Source organism: Schistocerca piceifrons, chromosome 1 (genome assembly GCF_021461385.2).
Source record: "Schistocerca piceifrons isolate TAMUIC-IGC-003096 chromosome 1, iqSchPice1.1, whole genome shotgun sequence".
In the NCBI taxonomy this organism is placed as follows: domain Eukaryota; kingdom Metazoa; phylum Arthropoda; class Insecta; order Orthoptera; family Acrididae; genus Schistocerca; species Schistocerca piceifrons.
The window spans coordinates 763778210-763804829 of NC_060138.1; the positions used below are offsets into that span (position 1 = coordinate 763778210).

At 39.5% G+C, this 26620-nt stretch overlaps 1 protein-coding gene across 1 annotated transcript in view; it reads left to right on the forward strand.

The window, feature by feature from the left end:
• LOC124774927 overlaps window positions 1-26620 on the forward strand; it is a 127675-nt gene that overhangs the window by 87181 nt on the left and 13874 nt on the right. Inside the window, exons 6-8 of the mRNA XM_047249612.1 lie at window positions 196-288; window positions 1009-1164; window positions 13664-13792. Coding sequence (XP_047105568.1) covers window positions 196-288; window positions 1009-1164; window positions 13664-13792 — 378 coding nt within the window. The remainder of the gene's footprint in view (window positions 1-195; window positions 289-1008; window positions 1165-13663; window positions 13793-26620) is intronic.

A 26620-nucleotide genomic window follows, 5' to 3' on the forward strand; every position in this document is an offset into this window, starting at 1 on the left:
ATTTGAGGCACCAAAGAATGTTGTTGTTGTTGTTGTTGTTGTTGTTGTGTGTGTGTGTGTGTGTGTGTGTGTGTGTGTGTGTGTGTGTGTGTAGATTAGGGCAAGGGGTGTCAAGGGAGTCCTCTTATTATATAATATGATTGGCACATAGATATGAATAAGTTCATTCTTTAAAAAAAAAATGTAATTTTGCAGCACCTACTGGTTGTCTCATGTACTACACCAGCACAACTGGGACAGTCAAAAGCTTCAATTATGGAACAACGGCAAATCCAGCAGCTGATGTCAGTAAGTAAAATGTACTCCATTGTTACTTGTAAACTATTTCTTGCATAATGATAATCAAAGCATTAACAGAAAGTGTAATCCAAACAGTATTTAAGGAAGAGGTGGCCAGCATTGGAATCACTTGAGATCCACCTATAGAAATTTTATCATATACAAACATTCTTAAGAGTTTGGAACAGATATCACATTGTGCAGCCATGTAGCAATATCCATAGATTTAAAAATATTGCATATATAAGACAAATGTAATATTCAATGAACTGTGGATGAAGCTCAACCAACATGCATTATATGCGTTGATAAAAAATGATAGTGCATTGAGAATGGCTAGTTTCTAGCTGAAATCTAGATCTACCAATAAAATTTAAAAAGGATGACTGATAGCTGAAATCTATTATTTACAAGTCAAATGTAATAACTTAGCTTGTGTAAAAATATGTGACAAAGTATTCTGCCTCAAAGATTATCTCTGTAAGCTTGCTTCTAAGGTTCTAATGTATTCCCCACTCTCAGGCAATTTTCATATTGCATTGTTGCTCCCATTAATCAGACACTGCAAAAATCATCACAAACGCATTCCTCTGTTCACACAAATTAATATAGTTTAGAAACTGAATGATGGGTTAACACTTCATGTGTATGATCTATTTTTTGTATATTTTTGTCTGGATCAGTCATAAAAATGGATGTTTTAATAATGATTGGAATTATGTATTGCAGCTCTTGCAGGCACACGAGAACTGGTTAATCTCAACTATGGAGTATGTGTTCAGATGCAACCTGGCTATTGCTGTATTGAATGGAGTCAGAATCCTGCAGACCCATACTCTTTTACTGTGTCTGGTGATACAGGAGGATTAGACAACACGTTACTTGGTGAGCAATAAGAGTTACAAGCATTTTGTATTGTTTCTTAGTTTAATTATGGTTTGTAATTTAAAATGGCAATTTTTTAGACGTATCTCAAAAATACAAACCATCTACCTAAAGATGGGACAACATTGTTGAATTTTTTTGGGACAGACATTACCAACGCAGAAAAATATGAGGCGGTCACCAGGAACTGAATTGGGGACCACCATATCAGTAAACAGCAATGCAACCATTAGACTGCAAAGGTAGTACAGAAGGTTGGACTAATCCAATGATGCAAGCAGAGATATAATGGAATGACAAAGCTCAGCCTTGTATTTGTAGTGAAACATTAGTAATGAGTAGCAAAGGATGATGCATTAGGCAGTTTTCTCTTTAGTAGGTATCAGAAGGTCTTTTTTGCGTCTTCGCATATTCTGTCAACTGAGAACTAGTCTTCAGTGGCACTTCTTTCAAGTGTGATATCATATTCTTTCACAGAAACAACAGTGACACAGACTTTGAACCCAAAAAAAACATTATAGTATCCTTTATTGATAGATGCATGAGTGCAACAAATTTGCTCATCTTAGTAAGATGGCATTGATGTGTTGATAAAATCATATGGCTGCCAGCCTGGAGTAAGCCTGTAAAATCCAAAGCCACTTTGACAGCCTTTGTGTCAGTTTTTCTGCTTCTTTCGTCTCATTTAGCTACACAAGGTTGAGTGGAATCCATTCCAGGTTGTCACCAGGAACTGAATTTGGGGCCTCCTGATAGTAAACAGCAATGCAACCATTAGACTGCAAAGCTAGTACAAAAGGTTGGACTAATCCAATGATGCAAGTGGAAATATAATAGAATGATAAAGGGGATAAACAGTAGAATTAATAAACATAAACCTTGATACTTACTTAATTCTGTAGATCATGAGCATTGAGCAAAAGACAACACAGTATATTTGCTCTTTCCCTAATAGTCTCCATGTTTATGAAGCTGTGCAGGCTGGCTTCATGGACCAAGAAATGAATAAAGGATCTCTTCTGCTTGTAATCTGTAGCAACATTCTACAAAAATATCTAATTCTGCCTTACATTAATAAGGTTGGTGTATGACATTAAGTTAAGGTCTCATATTGTATGAGGTCAACTGATTCCAGACCTGTGACTAATTGCCACAAAAATTCTTTAGGCACTTTGGGCTGACCTAGCTTCTCTTTGCTCCTGAGTGAACTGTTATCAGATTTACTATACACTGCTCAACACTTTAAATGTGCATTTGTGTGTGTTATCCACTTGCCATTAAAATGGTATTACTGTGTGATGCAGGAAGTAGTGGTAGAGGAAAGTTGCTGGAGGTTGTGTGAATTTAAATCCTCAACATGTCTTAAATATATTTATTAGCCAGCTCAACAGATATGAGCACTCATGTGTAAGATGAAACATAAGTAAAATAGGCAGTGCTCAAATTACAAAAAGCAAACTTAACACATTTCGGATGGATCCCACATTTACTCGTGTTTCTTATGCCCCCTGTTACAGACAGATCTCTAGAGCACTTGAGTTTTCTAAACGCACTCTATACATGCCATCTTCTATGATTTATTTTAACTACTTTGTCTATTTAGGTGTTTACTCTAGTAGTCAGTGTGTCAAACTTGATTGCCCTCATGTACTTTTTGCTTATGTACCATTTTGATTATATTTTTATATTTCAAATAGTTACTATTTTTGTCTTAAAGGTCCTCCTGCTTTTAGAGGCAGCCCTATTCAGAAAAAGGAAGGAACTGAACAAATCTTAAACACTCTCATAGGTTTTTGACATGAATATTCAGACGTTTCAAGTGATAATGAAGATCCAGATGACAGCTTGAATGAATGTTTTGTGGTTCTGAGGCTGATTCTAGTGACAGTGGCAACATTAGACCTATATAGAAGCATAAGATTCAGTTATTCTGTTTTTGTGAATGATTCATTTTGTTATAATGTTAACCCTTTTGAGATGGTACCTGAGTCTCACTCATAAAGTTGCGTAGGCTGTGCCCAAGTGAGACTCAGGCACCACCACAAATGTGTTAATATCTAGTTCAGTATAACACACAGTAAAACCCCCTGCCCCTCAAAATACCTTAAAATAAGGAGGATACAAAACAATACACCTAGATAATAAAACATGATAAACAATTATGTAAACAGTAAGAGAATGATGATAAAGACCCAAAATAATCAAATATAAGCCCTAGACATAGTATCCAAAAATACTCAAGCAGAAGCTGACACTCCAAACTAGTATTGTACAATCAGCTAACAAGAAGAAATTACCTAGATAATAAACCACACACAAAAGAGTTGAGCACAGTTAACAATAAAATATGGATTCTTAGGTTTTAACATACCAGGCCCTTCGCCAGTCTCACCATTACTGAACTATAGTCTCTTGTGCAATTTAAACTGAAAGACATGCACTGAACAGAACTGGCACAAGCTCTTCTAGCTGTTGTGATCAAACACACACCATGGCTAATAGCAGCCTGTATGTTGTCAGCACTACCTTCCCTGCAGCCATGAAGCCAAGCACTCACCTACAGTGACCAATACCCCATGTTGATAACAAGCCAAGTGCTGCAAGCACAATACCCAAACTACACAAAACTGCTTCTGCTGCTTTGGAACACAAACTTCCTGCTCTGTGTTGTCCAGTTGAGGGTCCTCTCAGATAGTCACTAGCTGTGTTGTTGTCCTGCTGGCTATCTGCACACTGACACAGCCCCACACAGCTGACACAGCCCACACAGGCTCTCCTGTAGCTCCTCATGACCAAAGTGTCCTCTGTGTCCTCACTGTACAGGGGGCTGCTATCAAAGATGCCAGCAGGCAAGTGCCATTGGTCATCTCAGGTGCAGCTTCTAGCTGCCCAATTTCCCAAACCGGCTATGCTGAGGCATAAGTGAGACCTGGCAGCATGTCGACCATGGCCCTGGTGCTCTGAATTCGAAGTCTTATCCCACGGCTTTCCACAGGAGCCAACACTGGCTCTAAGTTGATGCTGTTTCCATCACTCAGCATCAGTTGCCTCTCCACTATCACACTTGCCTGTTCCTACCCTTAGCTTGTAACTGCATTTGGCAGATAAGCAGATTTGTGTACCCTCTGCCATGACAGGGATGCATACTAGCACTGGAGCCAGCTGCCAAGAAGGAGTGGAATTCAACTGTGCCACAAATTGCTAATTCACAGCACAATTATAAGGTATGGTCAAAAAGTTTTCATTTGAGGACACTACTGTAGTATATATGCAACACAGTGTGACTCCAATACTGGTGTAGAAGTACTGACATGAAAGCAAGGGGTTAATGTGTCGTTTCTGTCTTTCTGATGTACGTCCAGTAAATGCAAAAACATGATCTACGATGATGTTAATACCAAATGTGTCTAAACATGACAGACACCAGTCGACATCCATTGGAGAAAGCTGAATGTGTACAGGTTAGCATCTCTGTCAAAAACCACCAAAAAGTTCAATAACCAGCCATCTGTTGAAAAGGTGATACACACCCAGTACATTGATTGCCAGGGTTCATTGCTTATTGATTTCAAGGAATGTGCTGCCTCCATCACTGGAGAATTGTACTCCACAAGACTGGAGAAATTACGGCATGCAATCAAGATGAAACATCTGGGAAAACTGCGACAAGTGGTGCTGTTGCTTCATGAAAATGCACATCACCATATAGCAATTGTCATATTGTGGAAGTTATGCCATCTCAAGGGGGAAACACTCAAGCACCCACCCTACAGTCCTGATCTCTCCCAATGTGTTTAACTTGCCTTTGGTGCCTAAAAAAAGGCCTTGGAGGGTCAACGGTTCCTGTTAGATGAGAATGTGCAGCACACATTTATGGACTTCTTCATGCATGGACTTCTTCAGGCAGAAGGACAGGGTGTTTTACCAAACAAGTATCTTCAACACGGTGCTTTTATCAGATGATTGCCTCAATGCTTACAGCAATTTTGCCTGATTGGCATACCGATTCTGGACTTAACAGCCTTCAGACAGAAACATGTTAGTTGCCCTTTGTGCTAACATTGCCATCAGTGAAAATCAAAGTTTACAATTGTGTATATTTTCAGAATATAAATGGTGCAACACGTTTGTCCTTTCTACAAAAGCATCTCACCTGAATAACAATAACATCCACAGCAAAACAGAATTTGGATTTCAGAAGAGTTGCTATACTCAGAATGTCATTTACTTGTTCACTCGCCAAATTTTACAAGCAATAAATAACCTAATAGCACCAGTTAGTATTTTCTACCACCTTTCTGAGGCATTTGATTGGGTGAATCACAATATTCTCCTAGGTAAATTGAAGTTTTGAGACTGATGGCATTACCAACTAACATATAATGTCATTCCTAACCAAAAGAGTGCAGAGCATGCTCTACAACATGACAGTCATTATCTTGGTGCCTGTTTCATCACACATGTCATGTGGATTCTCTTCACTGACAGCAGTTTCTCAAAACTCCACAGGTGGGAACTGGTGTTTCAACATTGTATTGGTGCTCATTCATAACCTGGCCTTAACATATGTTAATTTCTTTAGTCTCAGCATTTTTTCTCATTAACTCTTACTTTCTACACTCCTTGTTAGATTTCTATATCTTTTATTTTCTAACCTACTTTTCCCTGCCCTCCACCTCTAACAAATACAATGCACTTAGCTTTCTATTCTTATTAACCCTTGCATGATATTTTAACAGTAATCTCTGTCTCACTTACTACCCTAACTCATGCCTTTAAACTGGCAGGTTTTAAAATATTGTCCTGTTGCAGTCCCCAACAATTAGTTTTTCCTTCTCATCCCATTTGGTAAGTCTCCCCTGACCGGGGATCAGAGCAATTTTTCTTGACTCTTCCCATTTTCTAAACCTCACCAATCCTTTTCCTTCAGTCCTCTTCCTTCCTCTTCAACTCTTCTGCCAGAAAAAGTATCCAATGACTCCAGAAGCTTGCTCATTTACTTAATCTTTATAAACATTTTCTCCTTCTGCCACTTGGTGAGTAGATTTTTATCTGTCCAATTACATTATATTGTGAAAAATTGATTACTTTTGTTTGTACACTTTGTCGTAATGTATTACCTGGTAGACTGCTTTAGAGAAGCTTAGTTCTAGACAGAGTTTAAGATTAAAAGTATCTGTACGGTCTGATCATAAAAGATATAGCAGTAACTTAATTAAAGAAATGAGTACTAGTATAATGTCTCTTACACCTACAAAATATCTTCATTCACATGAAGTACTATTTGTATTTTTATTCACACACTCCCAGAAGTAATCAGGAAAATATTTGTTCAGTAAGTGACTTCCCTCCTACTCAATATTCAGAGCAAAATTTGGAAAGTAGCATAATCTGACAAAGTTACTTTTCTCTGAGCAAGTATTAGACAGCAGCTCTTTCACATTACAGTGCATTCACTATGTAATGTACTGGCATCCACTGTGTGAAATACAGTACATGATTATTCTTCACAAGTAATACAGGGTGTTCAGAAAGCCTCTCTGCAGTGCCGTATGATTGTTAGCCACACATGCCATATGATTGTTTGCCTGTCTGGGTTACTTCCCTTCAAGTCAGGGACACTTTCAAAATTTAATGTGAAAATTTAAGTAAAACTGAATACTCAATAAATTAATAACTTGTATTTCACTGAGTTTCATTTCAGTATATTCACTGTGGCATACGGCACGTGCAGCTAACAATTATACGGCACTGTGGAGAGACTTTTTGAACATCCTGTATTTATATTAACATAAAGCAGTATAGCCAACTCTAGGGGTAGAGGGGTGGCTACTATGTAGGATGGGAGGCAGCGGAAGGTTGTGGTGGGATAACAGGCTGGTGAAGACCCAGAGGGACTCTGCTATCGAAATTAACATTTTATTTTATTCTTACATTCATGCTAAGTCAGTGCAGGGTAGCAAACATGCCTCAACTCCAAGTGAGGAGAGCCCAGTAACTGGCCAGATGACAACAAGTGACTAACCAGCTGATTGCCCGCATGAGTCCAGATTTTCTGATGCCTGTGCTCAGTCTGTGGCATGTGACCCCAACACAGAATTGTGCCACAAACATCTTGCATCAGTGGTGCATGAAGACAGTCAGGAATCTTTCTATGGCTGCCAGCTCTGTGATGAATGAATGTGACCCAGTGGTCTTTGGTATGCAGCGCAGCAGCACGAACATTGCAATGGTGGAAGATGGCTGCCGTGCACTGGATGCAACCTGCTCGTTGATGTAATGATCGTGGGATGGCCTCCTGCACCATTGCTCTAAGACCAGAAAGTGGACTTAGCACAGGAACCTGGTACAACAGAGACCCAAACTCATGAGTGCTGCTGGCAACTCCATGTGGTCTCTTTGTCTGGCACAGCCCTCATGGCCTGGTAGAACTGCTGGACTGTGGATGAAACTGCTACAGACATGACAGCATGACACAAGATATCAGTGCACTTTTTACACTAATGTGCCACTTTGTCATGTTCTTGGCAACACCACTGAAACCTGTTGATGGTAGAAATCCCCTTGCCTGTACTGTGCATTACTGCAGTGCTGGCAGGTTTCACCAAGAGAGTCTGGCCTGTCTTGCTATAATTCTATAGCTGTGTTGCTGTAATTCAGCTACCAGAGGCAGTGGCAATACTCCACCACATATTTCCATAGATTTGCCCATAAAATTGTAGCAGCACTACACTATCCTCCTTCACAAAAAGACACAGCTCCCACATCTCACTCAAGACCAATCTGTAGCAGGATATCACATTTTCAGAACAAATTTTTATCGTAAAAGTGTCTGATGGCTTAACTCACAAGGTTCAGGAGCACATTTAAGCTATAAACCTTACTTACTAGACTTCCACTAGCTATTAAGTGGTTTATTCCTACCCCATTTAATAGCCTGTTGGTTCCTTTGGAGCACATGTCACATCATCCCTTTATATTTTACATCCTGCCAGTCATGTTCTTTTGGCAATTCTCTTTACAAATGCTCATGACTTGTTCCATGGCCTCACATCCTCTTAAACTCTAGATAATACATATCTTATTAACATTCACACTATGGTATTCCACATTCACTCAGTTTCATGCTCTAGGGATTCAGTCTGCCAGAATCTGTACATAGATGGATTGGGTCGATGGGTCACTCTCTGCCTCTGATAATGAAGGCTATGAACAGCTAAGTTAGAGCCACTATGGTGCTAGATATCATGATGCTCAAAGTCACAGCTACTCATCATTGCCCTCCCTAAATTGTTTAGCATGCTGCCTCTACTATTCTGCAGAAGTCTGCCCTTCTTTTGCAGCTACTAATTGGCTCAGGGAATGGATCAGGTCTGGTTTCAATGTATTATTCAAAAAGGTTTGATGCTGCATCAGGAGTATCTCTAGTGGTTCACCTGGCCAGCACAACTGTTGCTGTGACATGTTCAACTGGGCTACTCCAATAACTGTAGCTTGTACATGGAAGATTGGCCCCATTATGTCACCTCTTGTCCTATTAATCAACAACCCACTAGCCCTCAGCTCTATCCACCTTGTTTCCATGAACCTGTACTGCCCGTAGCAACTTGCCACCACTACAACATTGTTGGGCACAGAATAAATCCAGTGTAACCCCACTTGTTGCAAATACAGTTGAGGTTTCACAGTGTCCCTCAGACAATTTATCCCATTTGTTCTGCATAAGGACAGCTACACTACACATGTGTTTTCACCAGTTTGAATCACCCAAGCCAGACACACTGCACTCTTCTTTCTTCTGACAGCAGTACAGTTCCTCTTCTGTCATCACTACATGTCTTTCTCCTTCCTCAGAGATTAACAACATGCCACCTGTCCTTACTTGTCCAAATTCCCCTGGGATTCCCCATTTCACTGGATAGAGGTGAATGGTGTAATATTTGAGTTATGCATGTTTCCCCACTACTGCCAACTAAACCAGTATGTAAAACTATGCCTAGTCAGTCCTCTGCTCTACTCATGCCAAATGGTAATAAAAATGTAAACTCTGCCTACTGGGCTCTACAATCAATCTCAGTTCAGAGGCAGTTCCTGCTGTACTCTTTGCAACCTGAACAAGTATTGCTCAGCTGCCCCTGCAAATAATGATCAATAGCTTCCTGTAGGCTTGCTGTTACCACTTGTGCATCACACACAGTGTCTGCTAGTGATTGTAACATGCTTGTTATGGTGATTCTTGCATCCAACACATCCATGCATGCTTGCATGATCCCCAGATCTCAGTTTACAGTGTCCTGTGATGTCTTTGCCTACATCACCACCTCTCTCATCAGTTTCTGAAACACACATGTCTTGGTCAACACTCCATACTCAAGTTTAGTTTCTGAATGGTGTGCCATTCCACCTCCAACTCACTATCCTCTGCCAATTTCTTCATGACCTCTACTATCCCATTCAGTTCTTTGATGTTGCTGGCATCAGCTGTTCCAAACACCATCTTCAAAATTCTCTCTCCAGCATCTATCCAATCCCTCTTTTGGTGACGTAGTGAACACAGCACCACTTACTGTATCTGTTCCCTAATTGTTCATAAGATTTATGCAACTTCTCACATTCCCTGGAAACTTCCCCTAGTGCATACCTGCTCTTGGCTCCCCATCAAAGTCCAGAACACACCTCCTCACTTCATTCCAGAAATCCTTTACATTAAATACTAATACCAGCACCCATTGATGGCTGGTAGCCAACAATCCTCTTGTTTGGAAAATAGAACTCCTTCCTCCAGGTGCTGATTCTGCTGCACCCCCCATCTGCTTCAGATGAAAGGTGCAGCACAGCCATGATAAGAGCAGAAGGCTCCTCACCATTGACCTCTTGACATTGGATACACCCAAAGAATGGTTTGATACAGGAGAAGAAAGTACAAACAACTTCTTAAAATCAAGAGTAATTAAAACTGGACTTGACATTAAAACTTTTTTCTCTTCTTCAAATACAGCTTGACATTCCCTCCATCCACATTAAATTTGTACCTTTCTTCAATTGCTGTGTGAGTGATTGGCTATATCAGTAAATCCCTTCACAAATTTCCAATAATAGTTTGAGAGTTCCAAAAACAGTTGTAGCTCTCTTACTCAACTTGGGAACTGGGAAACCTTTTACTTCTCAAACCAGTCTCAACTCTGTTTTCATCCCATCTTTGCTAATCATATGCCCCCAAGTAGCCTACTTCCTCCAATGCAAAATGACACTTCTCAATAATTAACACCAGACGTGCAGCCCACGACCTCTTAAATATCTCCATCAGATGTTGCCTCTGCTCCTCCACATCTTTTGAGACTACAATTGTATCATACAGGTAGACTAGACATGGAAGAGACTCTAGTTCCCTCAGTACTTCATCCAAAAATCACTGAAACGTTGCAGGAATACTCTTCAATCATAACAGTGTCCTCCAATTTTGGTAATGACCACAGGGTACCGAAAATACTGTCTTTGGTTGATCCTCCAGAACCACCTCCTGCTAATTCTTAAATACATGGTAGAGAAATACCGACACTGCCCCAAGTTATCAATGGCCTCTGTGATGTTAGGTCAGGCTATTCATCAGACACAGTCTAACTGTTAAGATGATGGTAATCACAGCAAAACCTGTATATCCTAGAGCCATCTGTAGACTTCTTTGACACAATCACAACTCCTGCCTCACATGGACTATTGCTCTCTTCTATCATCCCATCAGTCAACTGCTGGTTGATAAACTCCTCCATATTCAGTTGTAAATATTGAGATACCCAATATGGTCTGTGATACACTGGTGCTTCATTGCCTGCTGGAACTTAGTGCTGAGTAGTGAGCATTGTTGGCAATGGACCCAGGAGAAATAATTCTTCAAGCTCCAACAATAACTCCTCCATTTGCACTCTCTGTACACCATTTAGATGCTCCACCTTCTTGCATAATGCAGTCTTAGCAGATGCCTGTTTGGGTTCATGGTTTACATCCTCTGTGCACAAGTCCTACTCCTCCAGAATGTCCAAACTTGTTACAAACATTCACTTCATCAACTTCACTTCTTCAGCATCAAAATTATTGAGATTTGTGGCTGCTACCTTCCTACCATGTCTCTCCTGTATGTGTACAATACTCATTTTAAAAAAACAACTCACTAAATCTAACACATTGTTTCCTTCCAATGGCTCTATTACACATAATGTAAGTCTGGCTCCACCCTCACACAAAGCAATTTTCCAGTGCCACCTGGCACAGTTATCCAAATCAAGCCTTAGTGTATTTGTGCATGATTTAATCAGAGCACCCAACACTATAGACACACCTCATGACAGCTCTACACTGGTAACTGCTTTCCCTAGCTGGAATGTTTTCCCACTAAGTTCCACCACATTTTTCCAAAGGTCAATCTTGGAATGATGTTTATACAAAGGATCCAACCCAAGGATCATGCAGTAACCCTTGATTACATGAGGCACTGTTCCCACCCACTGCTTCATCTGAACTGCCTCCAACTAAAAATCTGTTTCCACTGACACCAATGGCCTTACTTCATTATCTCCTACCCCATACAACCTATGGCATATTGGGTTCCATTGCCTCACTCACTAGGTCTTTACTGGTTACTGACACATGTTCTCCATGTCCTACAAAACTTAGACTTCTTGCTCTTCCCTCCCCCCCCCCCCCCCCCCTCCCCCCTCTCCACAAAACACCTATTATCACACATTATGTCTCTATATATGTACTCATTGTGTCTAACAACAAGTTTCGTCATGTCCTCAACAAACAATACCACAGCCTCAGAAGAACTTACAGAGAGGGGATAATTAGGCTAGTGGCAGCTGTATCAAACTCATGGTCTCATGACTGGGACAGTGCTATTTGCTTGTGCTTAACTACAAATTGTCCCTGCAATTCTGTATTATCTGCTGACAGCTGTGCTACTTTTTCCATCAACAAACATACTGCCTCTGTCTCCATATCTCTAACTTTGCTACTGCAACAGCTTTATCCCTCTCTCACACACAATACATACAGTAGAAGTACAGAACAATTCACACACTGAAAATTACCAGCAAATTATACCTTATGCATTGCCTTGCAACATGGCCATAATGGTGGCTTGTAGAACAAGTTACAGACACTGACTCAGTGCGTGGCACTGTACATCCAAGTAGAGTGCTCAGTGAATGTCCAGCATACCCTAAACTTCAGAAAGATTAGCTGGTTCCTCTGGCCTAAACAAAGTAACCTATAGGTTACGATGACACTTGCACATAGATCCCATGTCTGTCACAGAAACAAAAAATAACCCACAGTTCTCTCACTCACCGCACTGCATTGGCAGTGCTGGCCGTGGCCCAGACATTGAGCTGCATGGATGCTGAACCAGCTGCTGCCAACCAAAGATGACACCACCACTTCTGACCCAACTATAGCTGACCTTGGGGTTGGATGGGTGGCCACAGTGCAGGATGGCAGGTGGCAGGCTGGTGAAAGTCCAGAGAAACTCAGCTGTCAAAATTTATTATTTTATTTTACTTATACATATACGCTACTTCAGTCCAGGATATTGACCATGCCCCAACTCCACGTGAGGAGAGGCCAGTGGCCAGTGAGATGACAACTAGTGCCCAGCGAGCTGGCTGCCCATGCAGACTCAGCTTTGCTGATGCCTGTACTCAATGTGTGGCATGGGACCCTTTTGTGTGAGTCATGCCAAAAACACCTCACATTAGTGCTACATGAATACAATCAGGGATTTTGCTACAGCTGCCAGCTCTGCAATGAAAGACTGTGTCCCAGCAGCCATTGGCATACAACATGGTGGCGTCCACACCACGATGGTAGAGGGTGGCTGATGTACATTTTATGTGACCAGCTGCCTCTGGGTGGGAGTCCAGTTTGCTCATGAAGGAAGCCTGGGGTGGCCTGCTGTGCTGTGCCACTAAGTCCAGCAGGTGGTACTGTGACAGAGACCTTAGCTCATGAGTGCTGCAGGTGGTCCCATATGGTCTCTCATCAGGCGGAGCCCCCTATGTCCTGGTAGAACTTCTGGGCTGTGAATGAAACTGCTACCAACATGATTGCTATTTATACAAGATAGCAGTGCACATGCTATGTCACTGCACTGTTCCTGCTCACGGTCTTGGTAACATCACTGAAACTCATTAAGAAATCTCCTGCTCGTGCTGTGCATTATCGCTGCACTGGCAGATTTCACTGAGCAAGCCTGCCCCATCTTGTAATAATTCAGCAGCTCTGTTGTTTTAACCAATATGACAAAACCTGCACTAACCAGCTACCACCAGCTACTCTAATACCTCACCACATATTTCCACAGATTTGCACACAAAATGGTAGTGACACTACAACAGAGAGGAACTTATATGAAACACCAATGATAGTGGGATGGAGATTACTTCAATTTGAAGTCATCTATTTTTGCTTAAACTGAAATAGTTCTTCTGCTTGCATTTTTCAGGGCAGCCTGCTGCAGCATTGAATGATGGAGCTTGTACAGGAGATTTCATTGTGATTCCAAATCCAAGCCAAAATGGTGTTCCTGTTAACACGGACCGTTTCTGTGGAAATGCACTCATTACAACAACAAGTATGCATTGCATTCAATCTGTTCTTTATGTTAACAAAGTCAGTAAGTTAATACAGTCCAAATATGAACATTGGCAGAGAGTACTCCTAGTAGAGGCATTCATATTACAAAATTACATCTTGTCTCTGATGTGCAGTCATTTGTAACTTTTTATTTCTTTGTATTTTTATTACAAGCACCATGGACAAATATTTTCAGTACCAGCACTGTGGACAGATAATGTAATATCCTACTTCTATGTCTAAGTGATGAGTAGGGCTTATGAGCAGTTCTGAATGAATTTATTTTTAATGTAGGTTAACAAGGGTCTGATTCAGTGCTTCATTCACATGGATTGGATAAAAACTAGTGGCAACACTACCATAACATGAAGGATGTGCATCACATGGAATGCATGCTGTCTGTAACTGACAGCAGAAGGTCATTTGAAGCATTGCAGTGAGCAGCAACAGCTGTGTTTGAGTCAACTGCTGTGTGTACTCTTTGAAAGTGCAAGAGGCCAGGTCAAATACCCTAACAGTATGCTTAGGAAACACAAAAAATCTGGATGGAACGAGTTTGAAGTGGCACATGGTCTGAGCATATGACAATGTTTCCTCCTGTCATTGCATCTCATCATCCTTCATGACAATGAACAGTGTCACACGGCAAACCCCATGCTGGAGCTCCTGCTTACATGGGACGGGAAATACTGGAATATCCACCGTATTCATCCAATATGAGTCTGTGCAATCATGACCTGTTCATCAAACTGAAGCAGTCTCTTCGTGGCACCCTCTACAAGAAGACATCACTCATGGCATAGACTGCTCCTTGTGAGACATTGGCAGAGATGGATGTGTTGACATTGTACAATACCCTCCATCTCTGCAGGGGTAGCTGATTGAGATCTGAGGAAGGTGATTGAGATGTGGCTTGTAATATGATGAATGTCTGTCAATAAAGTCTTGTATAAATTGCAACTGTATTGCCACTACTTTTCATCCAACCCATATATAGAAGTTCTGATAACAATAGAGGATCACTCCATTCCAATTGGTCTAATCTCTTCATCTTAGCATCTCAGATATTACTGAAATTTGGTATGTAGAATCCAACAATTACCAAACACATTATGAAAAATTTTAGCTCTCATTCAAGTGATGGCAGTTGAAATATCAAGTATGTCACATTCCAGAGTTTTTTTTTTTTCGTTTTGATAATAGATTACATAATAGTTGGAGTAGTCTCTCTGTGATATATTTTGCAGTAACTTGCTGCTAAGTTAGTAACCAACTTACAGCTTGCACGATTCAAGGTTGAATAGGTTGGTCACTATGGCCACTCAAAGTTGAGGGGAAAAAATGATCAGTTCAAATATTTTCTGAATTTCAGCCACTAATTTTTTTCTAAACAAGAGGCTTTAGGAAGGCCTCCTTTTATAAGAATCTAAAGTGCTTTAAGACTAGCAAAGTCACCAAGTCCTAGCCATTACAGATTCTTGGTTTACTTTGGGAAATAATATCTGGGAAACAGTACATACTGACAGCCCATTGATGCAATAGCAAGTGCAGGAAGAATTGCCAAATGATGGTGCTTAGGAACTGAGCATCGATCATTTCTCTGTGCCAAGTGTTTTAATACCATGTTCCTCAAGGATACATGAAATTTGTGAATGTATCTTGCTGCTCAACTGAGATCTCCCACATATTTCCAGCCCATCATTCATCATTGTAGAAGTATAAACTGAAGATTGAGAACTACATCTTATGCCAGTTCAACACTGCCAACACAAAGCTTAACTAAACCAGAATTCAGGTCACCTGAAACAGTACTGACCTGAATCCCAAATAAATCCACAAGAATGCTGAATCATGTGTGAATCAACAGAAATGATTTGATGGTTTTCCTTTGTTCCAGCCTTGACAGAAGCAGATGCAAGCTCTTCTTCTTGAACAGGTTGAGCATACACAGTTTATGATTTTTCAATAAGTATAAATAAGTTATTTCTCAAATTATCATCAGAAAATTTGTGCTATTCAAATGATGTGGGAATTTGATTCTCTTTTGGACACAGCAGTCTTGCTCTAGCACCCAATCATTTTGCTGTGCCATCAAGTACATTTTCCAAGGTTGGTAAAAAGTATCACAGTATTCAGATTCCAAAATCTTCAAAATTATGACCCAAATTTAAAAGTTCTTAATTATACTAGGCAGCAAAGCCAGCATTGAAGTACATCCTCTCTTTTTTCCCCCAAATTATCTGTTAACTTCTGCCTCGGGTTCTTCAGATGACATTTCTTTGACGATTTTGTGTCATTCTGCCAACATGAGTTGCTGGTATCATCAAAGCTTCACTGTCTATTGCTGGTGGTGGACGAGGGTCTAGATTGTAACAGCAGATTATGTGTACCTGGCACACCAATATCAGAAGGCTTTTCCATGGTTACTACAGCTGCATTCTGTCCTCACTACCTTCAATCTCATTTGCTGCCACATGGGAATCCAGGATCAATTTACCTTTAGGCTTTCCTTCTTGTTGAAGTTATTGTCATTTCTGTGGATGTCTATAGCTTTCCTGAACAAGTGGGTGTGGTAGTTCTTCTCCATAGCAACAACTTCAGTGTTGATGAATTTCATTATGTGGTCGAAAACAATCACTTATTGACAAAATTATTTAATTGGATAGATAAAAAATCTACTCACCAAGTGGCGACAGACCACACAAATAAAATATGGTTGCAACTGGCAAGCTTTCGGAGCCAGTGGCTGCTTCTCAGGCTGAAGGGTTGAAGGGGAAGGAAGAGTGGTGAAGGAAAAGGACTGGAGAAGTCTAGGGAAAGGGGTAGATTTGGGAAAGTCACCCAGAACTGCAGGTGAGGGGAGACCTACTGTAAAGAATGTGAAGGAAAGTTGGTGAGTAGATTTTTTATTTATCCAATTAACTAAATTTTATTATATGGTTAGTCCCACATGCTCCACCATGGCCAATTTGTCCACCTGCCCCTACATGCAGTGCCACTTAAGTTTGGTGATCCTAGTGCTAATCATCCAGTCATTCCAACATAGACTTCTCCACATGTACATGGTATGTGATTACAAGTGGGTTCCTTTCATTCCTTGCCAGTCTGATACACTTTTTGATCTTTTTTGTCAGTTTATAAATAATCTTTATACCATGTTCATACAGTATATGGCTGATCCATCCATGACCCAGGAATGTGCGGTCGAAAGACCATACCTGACATTTCTTTTCCAATGTGTCACTTTGTTGAGTGTTAGATTCTGTAAAACTTCTTATGTAACTGGTGAAGTACCCATTGCTCTTCATAACAATTTCCAAGTTTCATCTGAGGTGCTGCAGCACACATACGCATCTTGTATGCATTATGAGAGTATTAATCACCCCTCTTTTCTGGCTTGGGTAGTGATTTGACAGTTTGTGCAGGAACTGGTCTATGTGTGTCAATGTCTTCTTGGGAAATGGAACTGATGTACTCCAGTAAACATTACGAGTTCAGTTTTCCCACAGGACTCACTAACCTTGTTCGCATTTGTCTCACCATAGGCTACTTCATGTGGAATGGCAACTTCTATGAACAGGTGGAATGCATTGTTATGGGTGGTACACTTTGTCCAGTGGTGGCCAACTTCCTCACGGAATATTTCAAAACACAGGCACTGGACATGGCACCTTGTAAACCTAAGGTGTGGTACAAATATGTCGGCAACTCTTTTGTTTTGAAGAGTCATGGTGAAGAACAGCTCAGTGACTTAATAAAACATCTGACCAGTCTCAGTGCCAACATGAAATTTACTGTGGAGGTAGAAAAGAACCAATAGCTGCCCTTTCTAGATGTACTACTTACAAGAGATGGTAAGAATATGAGGCGCAATGTGTATCAAAAATCAACACTCACAGACTGATACCTGTACAAATTGTCAGGTCACCATCCAGGCCAGAAAAAAAGGAATGATTAATAAACTCCTAACATGCACAAGGCTGATATATGAGTTTCAGCACTTCAGATCCTAGTGCAACACCTGGAAAGCATTCTGAAGAGCAATGGGTACTTCACCACTTACATAAGAAGTTGCAAACAGTCTTATAAGTAGGGCATCCACAGCTAAAATAATTATATATACCATACTGAAAGGAGCATTGAAACAAACTAAAATATACTGAGGTGTTAAAATGCTGGTAAAATTGGTTGAGAGTCGAATTTGACACATTAACTGTTTCATTATAATTGCTCAGAGACAGGGAGAACAACCAGTTTCATACCATTAAGGAACATCCTCACATGTATTTTCAGACAAAAAGAAGATTATATATAAACTTTATAAGAATTCTATTACTGATTTACTAAGTTCATAATTCTTAATACTAAAAAGTCAGTTGTAGAGTTCTTATGAAGTTTTATATAAAAGATTTTTTCTGCACTGCTTAAATACGCCAGATAATGTAACTGTATAGTACAAAACTGGTTTTACCAGTCTCTCATTGACTTCAGTAAAACAGCTAACATAACACATTGGGCTCTCAATAAGTGTTACCAGCATTTTAACACCTCAGTTTATGTTAATTTATTTGAGGTTTCCTTTCAGCGTGTATAACTATTTCAGCTGTGGATGGTCTAATTATGAAACAGTTTGCAATGACTTGCCTGGCATGACAAAGAGGGTGTTTTAAATTTTAAGAAAATTACTATGCACATCCAATTTAATAAGACTTTCCTTGTGTACTGTGTGTTCCCAAACTATATGTGAAATATAGTTGATGTTCAAGCCCCATTATCTAGTACAAGCACTAGATGTATCATGACCTTTTGTTTACATAATGAGGTTCATAATTTGTATGTTGCGAAGGATAGGATTTGTAAAGCCCTTTACACTGCCCACTTAAGATTAGCAGGTTTGCTGAGTATAAAATCTTTTGAATTGGCCCTAGAATATATTGATGAATGTATTAACAAATTAAGGAAAAGTTTACAGGTAACCCAATCTAAAAAATACTATACCGTTTGCTGCATACTACTATTTGATCTGATAGTTCATTAACCACCAGTAATTCTTTCCTGTTTGCTTCACTTATTTGTAATCTAACCAACATTATGTTTAACAGGAGAGAAATACAACTCTTTGAGAAAGGTCTGATGTATAATATCAGCCAACATTCATCCCAAGACCAACTAGACTGAGCTCATTCTGTTTCTGCCTTGGTTGCAATATTACTCACTGCAGTTCAATGAGATGAAGCTGTCACTAGTATCAAAAAACCATCAAAGTCATGACCTACAACAGAACAGGTCACATAAGGGACTAATGCAAAGTAATGATAGTACAGTATTTCATAATATCAATAGAAAATATGATGAACACCAGCCTATCATTGTTAGGTCAGATAAAGATAAGGCTGTAGCTGTCATTAAAGTAGACCAGTACATTGCTAAAATACGTGACCTTTTCAATGAAAACAATGTAGTGTGGTGTAGAAATGACCCTACTGCTAAATATGTAGCACAGTTAAAAATACTTACAAACCACAATTGCTTTTCCAGATTCCTTCAAAAGGAGATCCTTAATACCTATGAAACCAGAAGCTTCACATTTAAAGGTGGTTATAAAGGTTCACAAAAGGGATTTTTGCCGTGCATCTTTTAGTTAATGACAGGAATGGCATGGGATATTGCTCAGAAAAATTAATTGCATGCTACATAAACAAACATTATATCCATCCTAAATGGTTTACACTATGTAATAGTGCCCATTTGGTTTCTACCCTGACTCACCTGGTGGTCTCACTAAATTCCAAGCTAGTTTCTTAAGTTATCAAGAGAATGTACAGCAACATACCAACAGACCAAGTAGTACTGATAGTCTCTCACAATTTGCACACCCATTGTAATCACCCCACAGCAGATATTAATGTAGTACTTAAATTACTGGAATTAGTACTCCAATATAATTATTTCAGCTTTGGAGATTCTATGTACATCCAGAAATGAGGTCTGGAAAAGGATCATCTCTTTCATATTGTTTGGACAATGTTTATACAGTGGAAATTCAATTTTACATTCTCTAATTTTACGTTGTTCGTGATTCTATGCCATAAATTCTTTGCCCCTGTGAAAACCAGCATGATCAATGATAAAAATTCCCCAATTTTACATTTATTCCTGGTAAAGTTTAGCTAATTGTGTGTTCTTACAAGATGCCTCACTTTACTTTATCCTGCTTTCTTTCTATTTTCCTTTTATGTGACCGAACGAGTTATAAGACAAACAGTTCACGCCATGGGTGGTGGCAGAGTTAAGGAAATATTTCAGGCTGTTGCAGAGTGGGAAGATGTGAGAGAGGATATGCTTATGCATTCCATGATCAGCACTCCAAACACAAATTTCAACATTTAGCTTCACCACGCAATTATGATACAACTACTGCTAAATTGCGACAGCAATGGAAATACAAGACAGGTGGCACAAATTGTTCTGGACTGACCCAATACGTGATGAAGGGGCCCAGCCGCCACCTTTTCTTGTGCCACTTATAGCTCAATCTTGTCTTTTTGCATGTATTTCTGATGTACTGTATCCAGCAAGAATATTGATCATCATCCTATTAAATTCAAACACTGAGTCTTGAGGAATATGCTCAGTCAGAATCAACAAAATGTTGGCCATTTCCAGTTAGTGACCTCTTATTGACTGGCAACTTGTTACATCACCCAACAACAAGCACAGCCACCATACCACACTAACACACATAAAATGAGCACACCTGGTGGAAATATGGAGAGAGGGCGTGTCCCTTCAGTGATGGGAGGGCAGGTAGGGGTGAAAGCATTTTGTGAAGTGCTGAAAGTATACTTTTCAGGGAGATCATGTCCTATGGCAGAGATGTCACATGGAAATAGAGTAAAAGGTTTTGTGACAGCACATTTTTACATGATTCAGTTGCAGCAACTAATCATGTATATACTTTGTCATACAATGTAGATCATAAAGATTGGCAGCGGTGATAGAAGACAGGTGGTGAAACTGAAGTGTTGAGCTTTCTTTTAAATTACATTTTACACCATGTACAGAAATTCACTAAGCCAATTTCTAATAAGCCTGTAACATCAATTGGGGAAGTAAGCTCATTTTTTCACATCTCGGTTTCTCTCATCAAACCTAAAATAACACTCTGATGGTGTGGAGCATAGGAAGTATGGTGAGCATATGAAGTGCAGCTCATAAGAAAGGCATCAAATACTAACAGCAATGGTGACGATGTTTACAAGCAATACACTAGAGGTCACTTTGCTCACGTCATCCTAGTATGCTACACTGCCATTGATTACAGAAGGAAAACACACACTGCCATGTGTTAGATTATGATGCCTTTCACCGTACTTCAAAGGTTTGGTTTTATTCACTGTGCTCATCAATTTTTGCTGTTTTCTCAGTGAACACAAAGGAAAGATCTCTCAGAAACGCTTGTGGTCACAGTATGTTGGAAAATAGCTTGATTACCTTGTACTCAGATATCAATTTCTATTTTTTGATGAGTTTTTACTTACTGTTTCACATCGTGATTTTTTTAAGAACTGATGAAATTCATTATCACAAATTATTGTATAAACATTGTATTTTACATTTAATTTTCTTTACTAATACAGATTTTATACAATGTATAGGAGAGGATTACAATTATTAATCACATATGCAAATTACATATGTTTTTGCTCATATTTTGTGGGTTTCAACAATTTCCTCAATTCTGCATTTTCCTCAGTTTTGCGATTCTTAATTCTGGACCACACAAAAATGTAAAATAGAAATTTCACTTTGTATGTCCAAATTATGAGCACAATTACATACAACAGCATCCATCTTATGGTACAAATATTGTCAGACAGTTTTGGTCTGTTGATGACATTTTATTATTTTATAAAGGTTTTAAAACAACCTGCAACACTTTCATTGTGTACTTCAATTCACAATATGTGAACATAAAATTTGCTGTAGAACATAGCTCAGATGGCACACTCTCCTACCTTCATTTGTTGATTACTTTGAGAAACAGTCCTTTTTCTTTTGAACATTTACCATAAACAATTGTCCACTGACCTTGTCGTTCATTGCTCTTATAGCCACCCTCTAAATTATAAAAAAGCGGCTTTTATATCCTTTTTACATTTCCATCACAATGTCCTCTCAACCTGAGAAGATTTCAATTGAGAATAAATGTCATATGACAGAGTGCTATAGCAAATAGATACAGTCTCAACAATGTCCAGAACGTTAATGGAGAAATACTGAAAAAAGGATCATATTCTTTATCCATCCACCTTGGCTTTTTTTATTACGTTACAACTTTACAAGACAAAAGACACATGATTATGTATCACCATTCACCACATTACAACAAAATTTCAGAGCATGTAGCCAGTCATTTGAGAAAGAAAAACATATCTAGCATTTTTCATATCTAAAAGTGCTGGAGTGAGGTACAGACAGGGAAAAAACTAATACCAATCTATATAATAATACAGGTGTATAAGCAGTTAATTGTAACAACAGTCAAAGTAGGTATATAGGACAGACAGGAAGGGGTTTTGAGATACAGTTCAAGGAATATCTTAATTTGAACAACTCCAGATCTTTTATGAAAACACACCTACGGGATACTGGTCACTCAAGTATCAATAGAACACAACCTGGCTATCTTATTGAGGAAAAGCAGAGGAAACTATGTTGAATATTGTGGAAGATGTACAGATTATAAGAACTAATAATGAGACACCTTCACAGTTACTGAACAATCAAGCAGATCTCTAACATTGCTGTACTTTATTAATTTTGATTTTTCAGAGTGAATTAACTTTATTTATGTAGTTGCTGTATAATTCTGCTTATGGTTTCTTATAACCCATAACATTCTGTCTTGTCATCCACCTGTCCCCTCTTTCCAATACCACCCTCCTCTCTGCTTGTTATCCCCCTTCCCCTCCTTTTTTTCTTTTCTTCCTTTCCTGTTTCCTCACAAACCACAACCTTGCCTTCCTTGTTCCCTCATTCCTTTCACATAGCTGCATGTGAGTCTGACATCTTGTCTTAATTATTCTTTCATTTGGATCTACTGACAGCCCATGTTGGACCTTTCTTCTCTTATAACACTCTTATTTTAGGGACATCTGGCACTCTCCAGGCATAAATTAATAACAGTGACAACTGGCTTTATTACATTTGACTTACCTTTAGTGGTTGTGTCAGTAGTTCTCATCATTGCACCTTGAAATATGTATTAAACCACTTAGATAACATGGGACATTAGACCTTGTAAGTAATTTTGTGATAGGAGCTCATGCCTTTTGTTATTAACTTGTATGCATGATTAAAATGGGATAGATTGCTACTCACCATATAGCAGGGATGCTGGGTCACAGATAAACACATCAAAAAGACTGTCAAACAAGTCAGCTTTTGGCCAAAAAAGCCTTCATCAGAATTGGACAACATACATACATACATACACTCACGCAAATGCAACTCACACACGCATGACTACAGTCTCTGGCTGCCAAGGTCAGACTGCAAGCAGGAGCGCATGATGGGAGAAGCAATCTGGGTGGTGAGGAGAAGGCGGAGGCTGAGGTAGGAAGGGGAGGAAAAGCAGGTTAGGGGTGGGGGATGGTAAATTGCTGTTTGTGAGAGCATATAGGGATGAGGTGGTGGGAGAATAGGGCAGCTAGGTGCATTCGGGGTGTTAGATGGAGCGTGGGGAGGGGAAGGAAGGGGGGGGGAGGAAGGGGGGGGGGGGGATGGGAGCAGCAGGAAAGGAGAGAAGTAAAAGTAAAAAGATTGTGGGTGTGTTGGTAGAATAGAGGGCTGTGTAGTACTGGAACAGGAACAGGGAGGGTGAAAGGTGGGTAAAGGACAAGACTTGTGTTGAGGCCAAGAGATTATGGGGACATAGGATATATTGCAGGTAGAGCCCCAACTTAAAGTCCATGAACCAAACCACCCAGGATCCCCCAACACAGCTGGTTACTGTGCCTCCACTGAGAGAATCTCTGCTCCAATAGGCAAATGCCTTCAGCCTATTATCCGCAATCTACCCTCCTACATAAAAGATACCAACCATTTCCTCCACTGACTCTCCACACTATTTAAATCTCATTCCTGCCTGCTCTCACAAGCAGCCCTTTGGTGTCCCCTGCTATCCCTCCTCTCTCCCTGGCCCTGGCCTCCTCCTCCTTACCCTCAGCACCCAGATTGCTTCTCCCATCATGTGCTGCTGCTTGCAGTCTGGCCTTGGCAGCCAGAGACTGTGGTCATGTGTGTGAGTTGCATTTTCATGAGTGTGTGCGTGTGTGTGTGTGTGTGTGTGTGTGTGTGTTTTGTCTAATTCTGATGAAGTCTATTTTGCCTGAAAACTTACTTGTTTGACAGTCTTTTTGTTGTGCCTATTTGTGGCTCAGCATCTCCACTTCATGGTGAGTAGAAATCTATCTTTTTCATAATATTGCCATTAATCCATCCTGGATTTTCCATTGTTTGAATTCTGAACTTAGTAAGTCAGTAGTATGCTTGTTCTTACATTTTAAACAAACTTTTCTTTACACAAAAATGCACCTGAGAATGTACATACATCACACAAAACAGGTTGTAGCAGTCTCTAAATGACTACAATGAAACATTTAAGGCAGCAAGTTGGACTCTCAATTAATTTTACCAGTATTTTAACAGCTCAGTATATTTTAATTTGTTTGAGTGGTCCTTCCAGTATGTACATAAGTAGTGTCACAGGATCTAACACTTACTGAATGACACATTGGAAGAAGAAATATCAAGTGCAGCCTTTTTGCCATATATTCCCAGGGTAACAGACAGAATTGCAGGGTTACATACAAAATCAGCCATATATTCCATGAATATGGCATAAAGACAGTTTAAAAACTGATAAAGAGGATGAAAGAGTGTCTCAGATTAGCAAAGGACAAAAACATGTGGAAATGTCCATGTCGTACTGACTGAACAATCAATCCACAAGTTGGAACAGGAAGAGATATTTGGTGTGGCAGAGCCTGCGCTATGTGAGACTGACGACATAATAAAATTACAGACATAGAAGTTCTTGTTGTGGAGGAGCTACCACACCCTCTTGTTCAGGGAAGTTATAGAAATCCACAAAAACTACAATAACTTCAACAGGAAGGAGGAAACCCTCAAGGTGAACAGATCCAGGATTCCTGTGTTGCAGCAAATGATTATTGCAGCAGACAAGAATTGCAGGTAGCAAGCAGTAATGACCATTGAAAAGCTCAGACATTGGCATGCCAGGTACATATAATCTGTGGCCGCGTCCTTCTTGAGTCCAGTCTGCCACCAGCAATGGTAAGTGGAACACTGCTGATATCTCCTTATGCAACATCATAAAAATTGTCAAACATTGGCTGAAGAACCCAAGACAGAAGCCAACAGTCAATTTTTCAACAAGTGGCCATGAAAACCTTAACAGTTTTTTTTTATTATTTAGGTGAATTTTGTTTTTAAAAATGTGTCTAATTATCTGGACCAAAACATGCACTACAACAGTGTTATGTTTTGTTCTTGCTTATAATGCATGTTCATTTTTTTCAAAAAGTATGTCACAATGGGATGAACAGTTGTTTAGTTAGTCTCCGGGTGGTAGCCCTGAACAGCATCCTGAATGACAAAGGAATCTATTTGAATATTTCACCAGTCTTCTGTCTGTGTGGTGTTTTGACACAAAATGATGGATTGAAAGATTGAGGGTGACCAACATCTGACCATAATTTTGAGGGAGGTGGTTTCAGAGAGATCTAGTCTCAATAAATTTCAACCTGCACAACTACATTACATTATCTTTGAAGTAGGTGACACTGGCGATATAAATATAAAAAATAGCATACTTTGCTTACTTTCACTCATTGTATCAAATTGTATCATATTTTGGAGTAATTACACAAATGGAGACAGAGTTTTTAGAGTGCAAAGTTGTATGATAACACTCATTTATGATATAAATTCAAGAACAGCATGCTGAATCCTATTCAAAGAATTGGATATACGGACTACTGATTCTCAATATATTTGTTCATTGATCAAGTTACTGTACATAATATGTCCCTTTTTTCTTTTTCAACCAATCACTCAGGACACAATAGCAGAACTAGGAATAAAAACAATCCACACAAAGACTTAAAATCACTTACTTGATCCAGAAGGGGGTTCAATACTCAGAAACATATATTTTTAGGAAGTTGCCAGAAGACATTAAGAGCTTAGTTTCAGGCAAAGCACAGTTTGAACATAGTTTGAAAGAGTTTGGTTGCCAACTCCTTCTCTCCATAAATGAATTACTTAACAGTAAGAGTTGGACCAATTTAGCTAAAAATCTCCACGAGACAGCATTTTTTAGAATACTTGGTCACAATAGTAAAAAATTCATGTGCTTTTGTGTATTACCAATACATTAAAAGTGCAAATTTATGTTTTCTTCTGACACTATATTAATTCTGCAAGTACTAGACATTTCAGTTTATTTTAACCTTCTTATGTATCTTGACAACTTCCTCACTAAAGATCAGTGAAATGAGTATTACACTCAAGTGTTCTGAATGTGTTTGTTATACTATGTTTTCTGATATGTTCCACACGTCTACATCTACCTCTACATCTATACTCGGCAAACCACTTTGAAGTGCATAGCAGAGGGTACTTCTCACAGTACCATTTATTAGGACTTTTTGCTGTTCCGTTCACATATGGAGCGCAGGAAGAATGACTGTTTGGATGCCTCTATAAAACCTGTAATTGATCTGATCTTGTCCTTGTG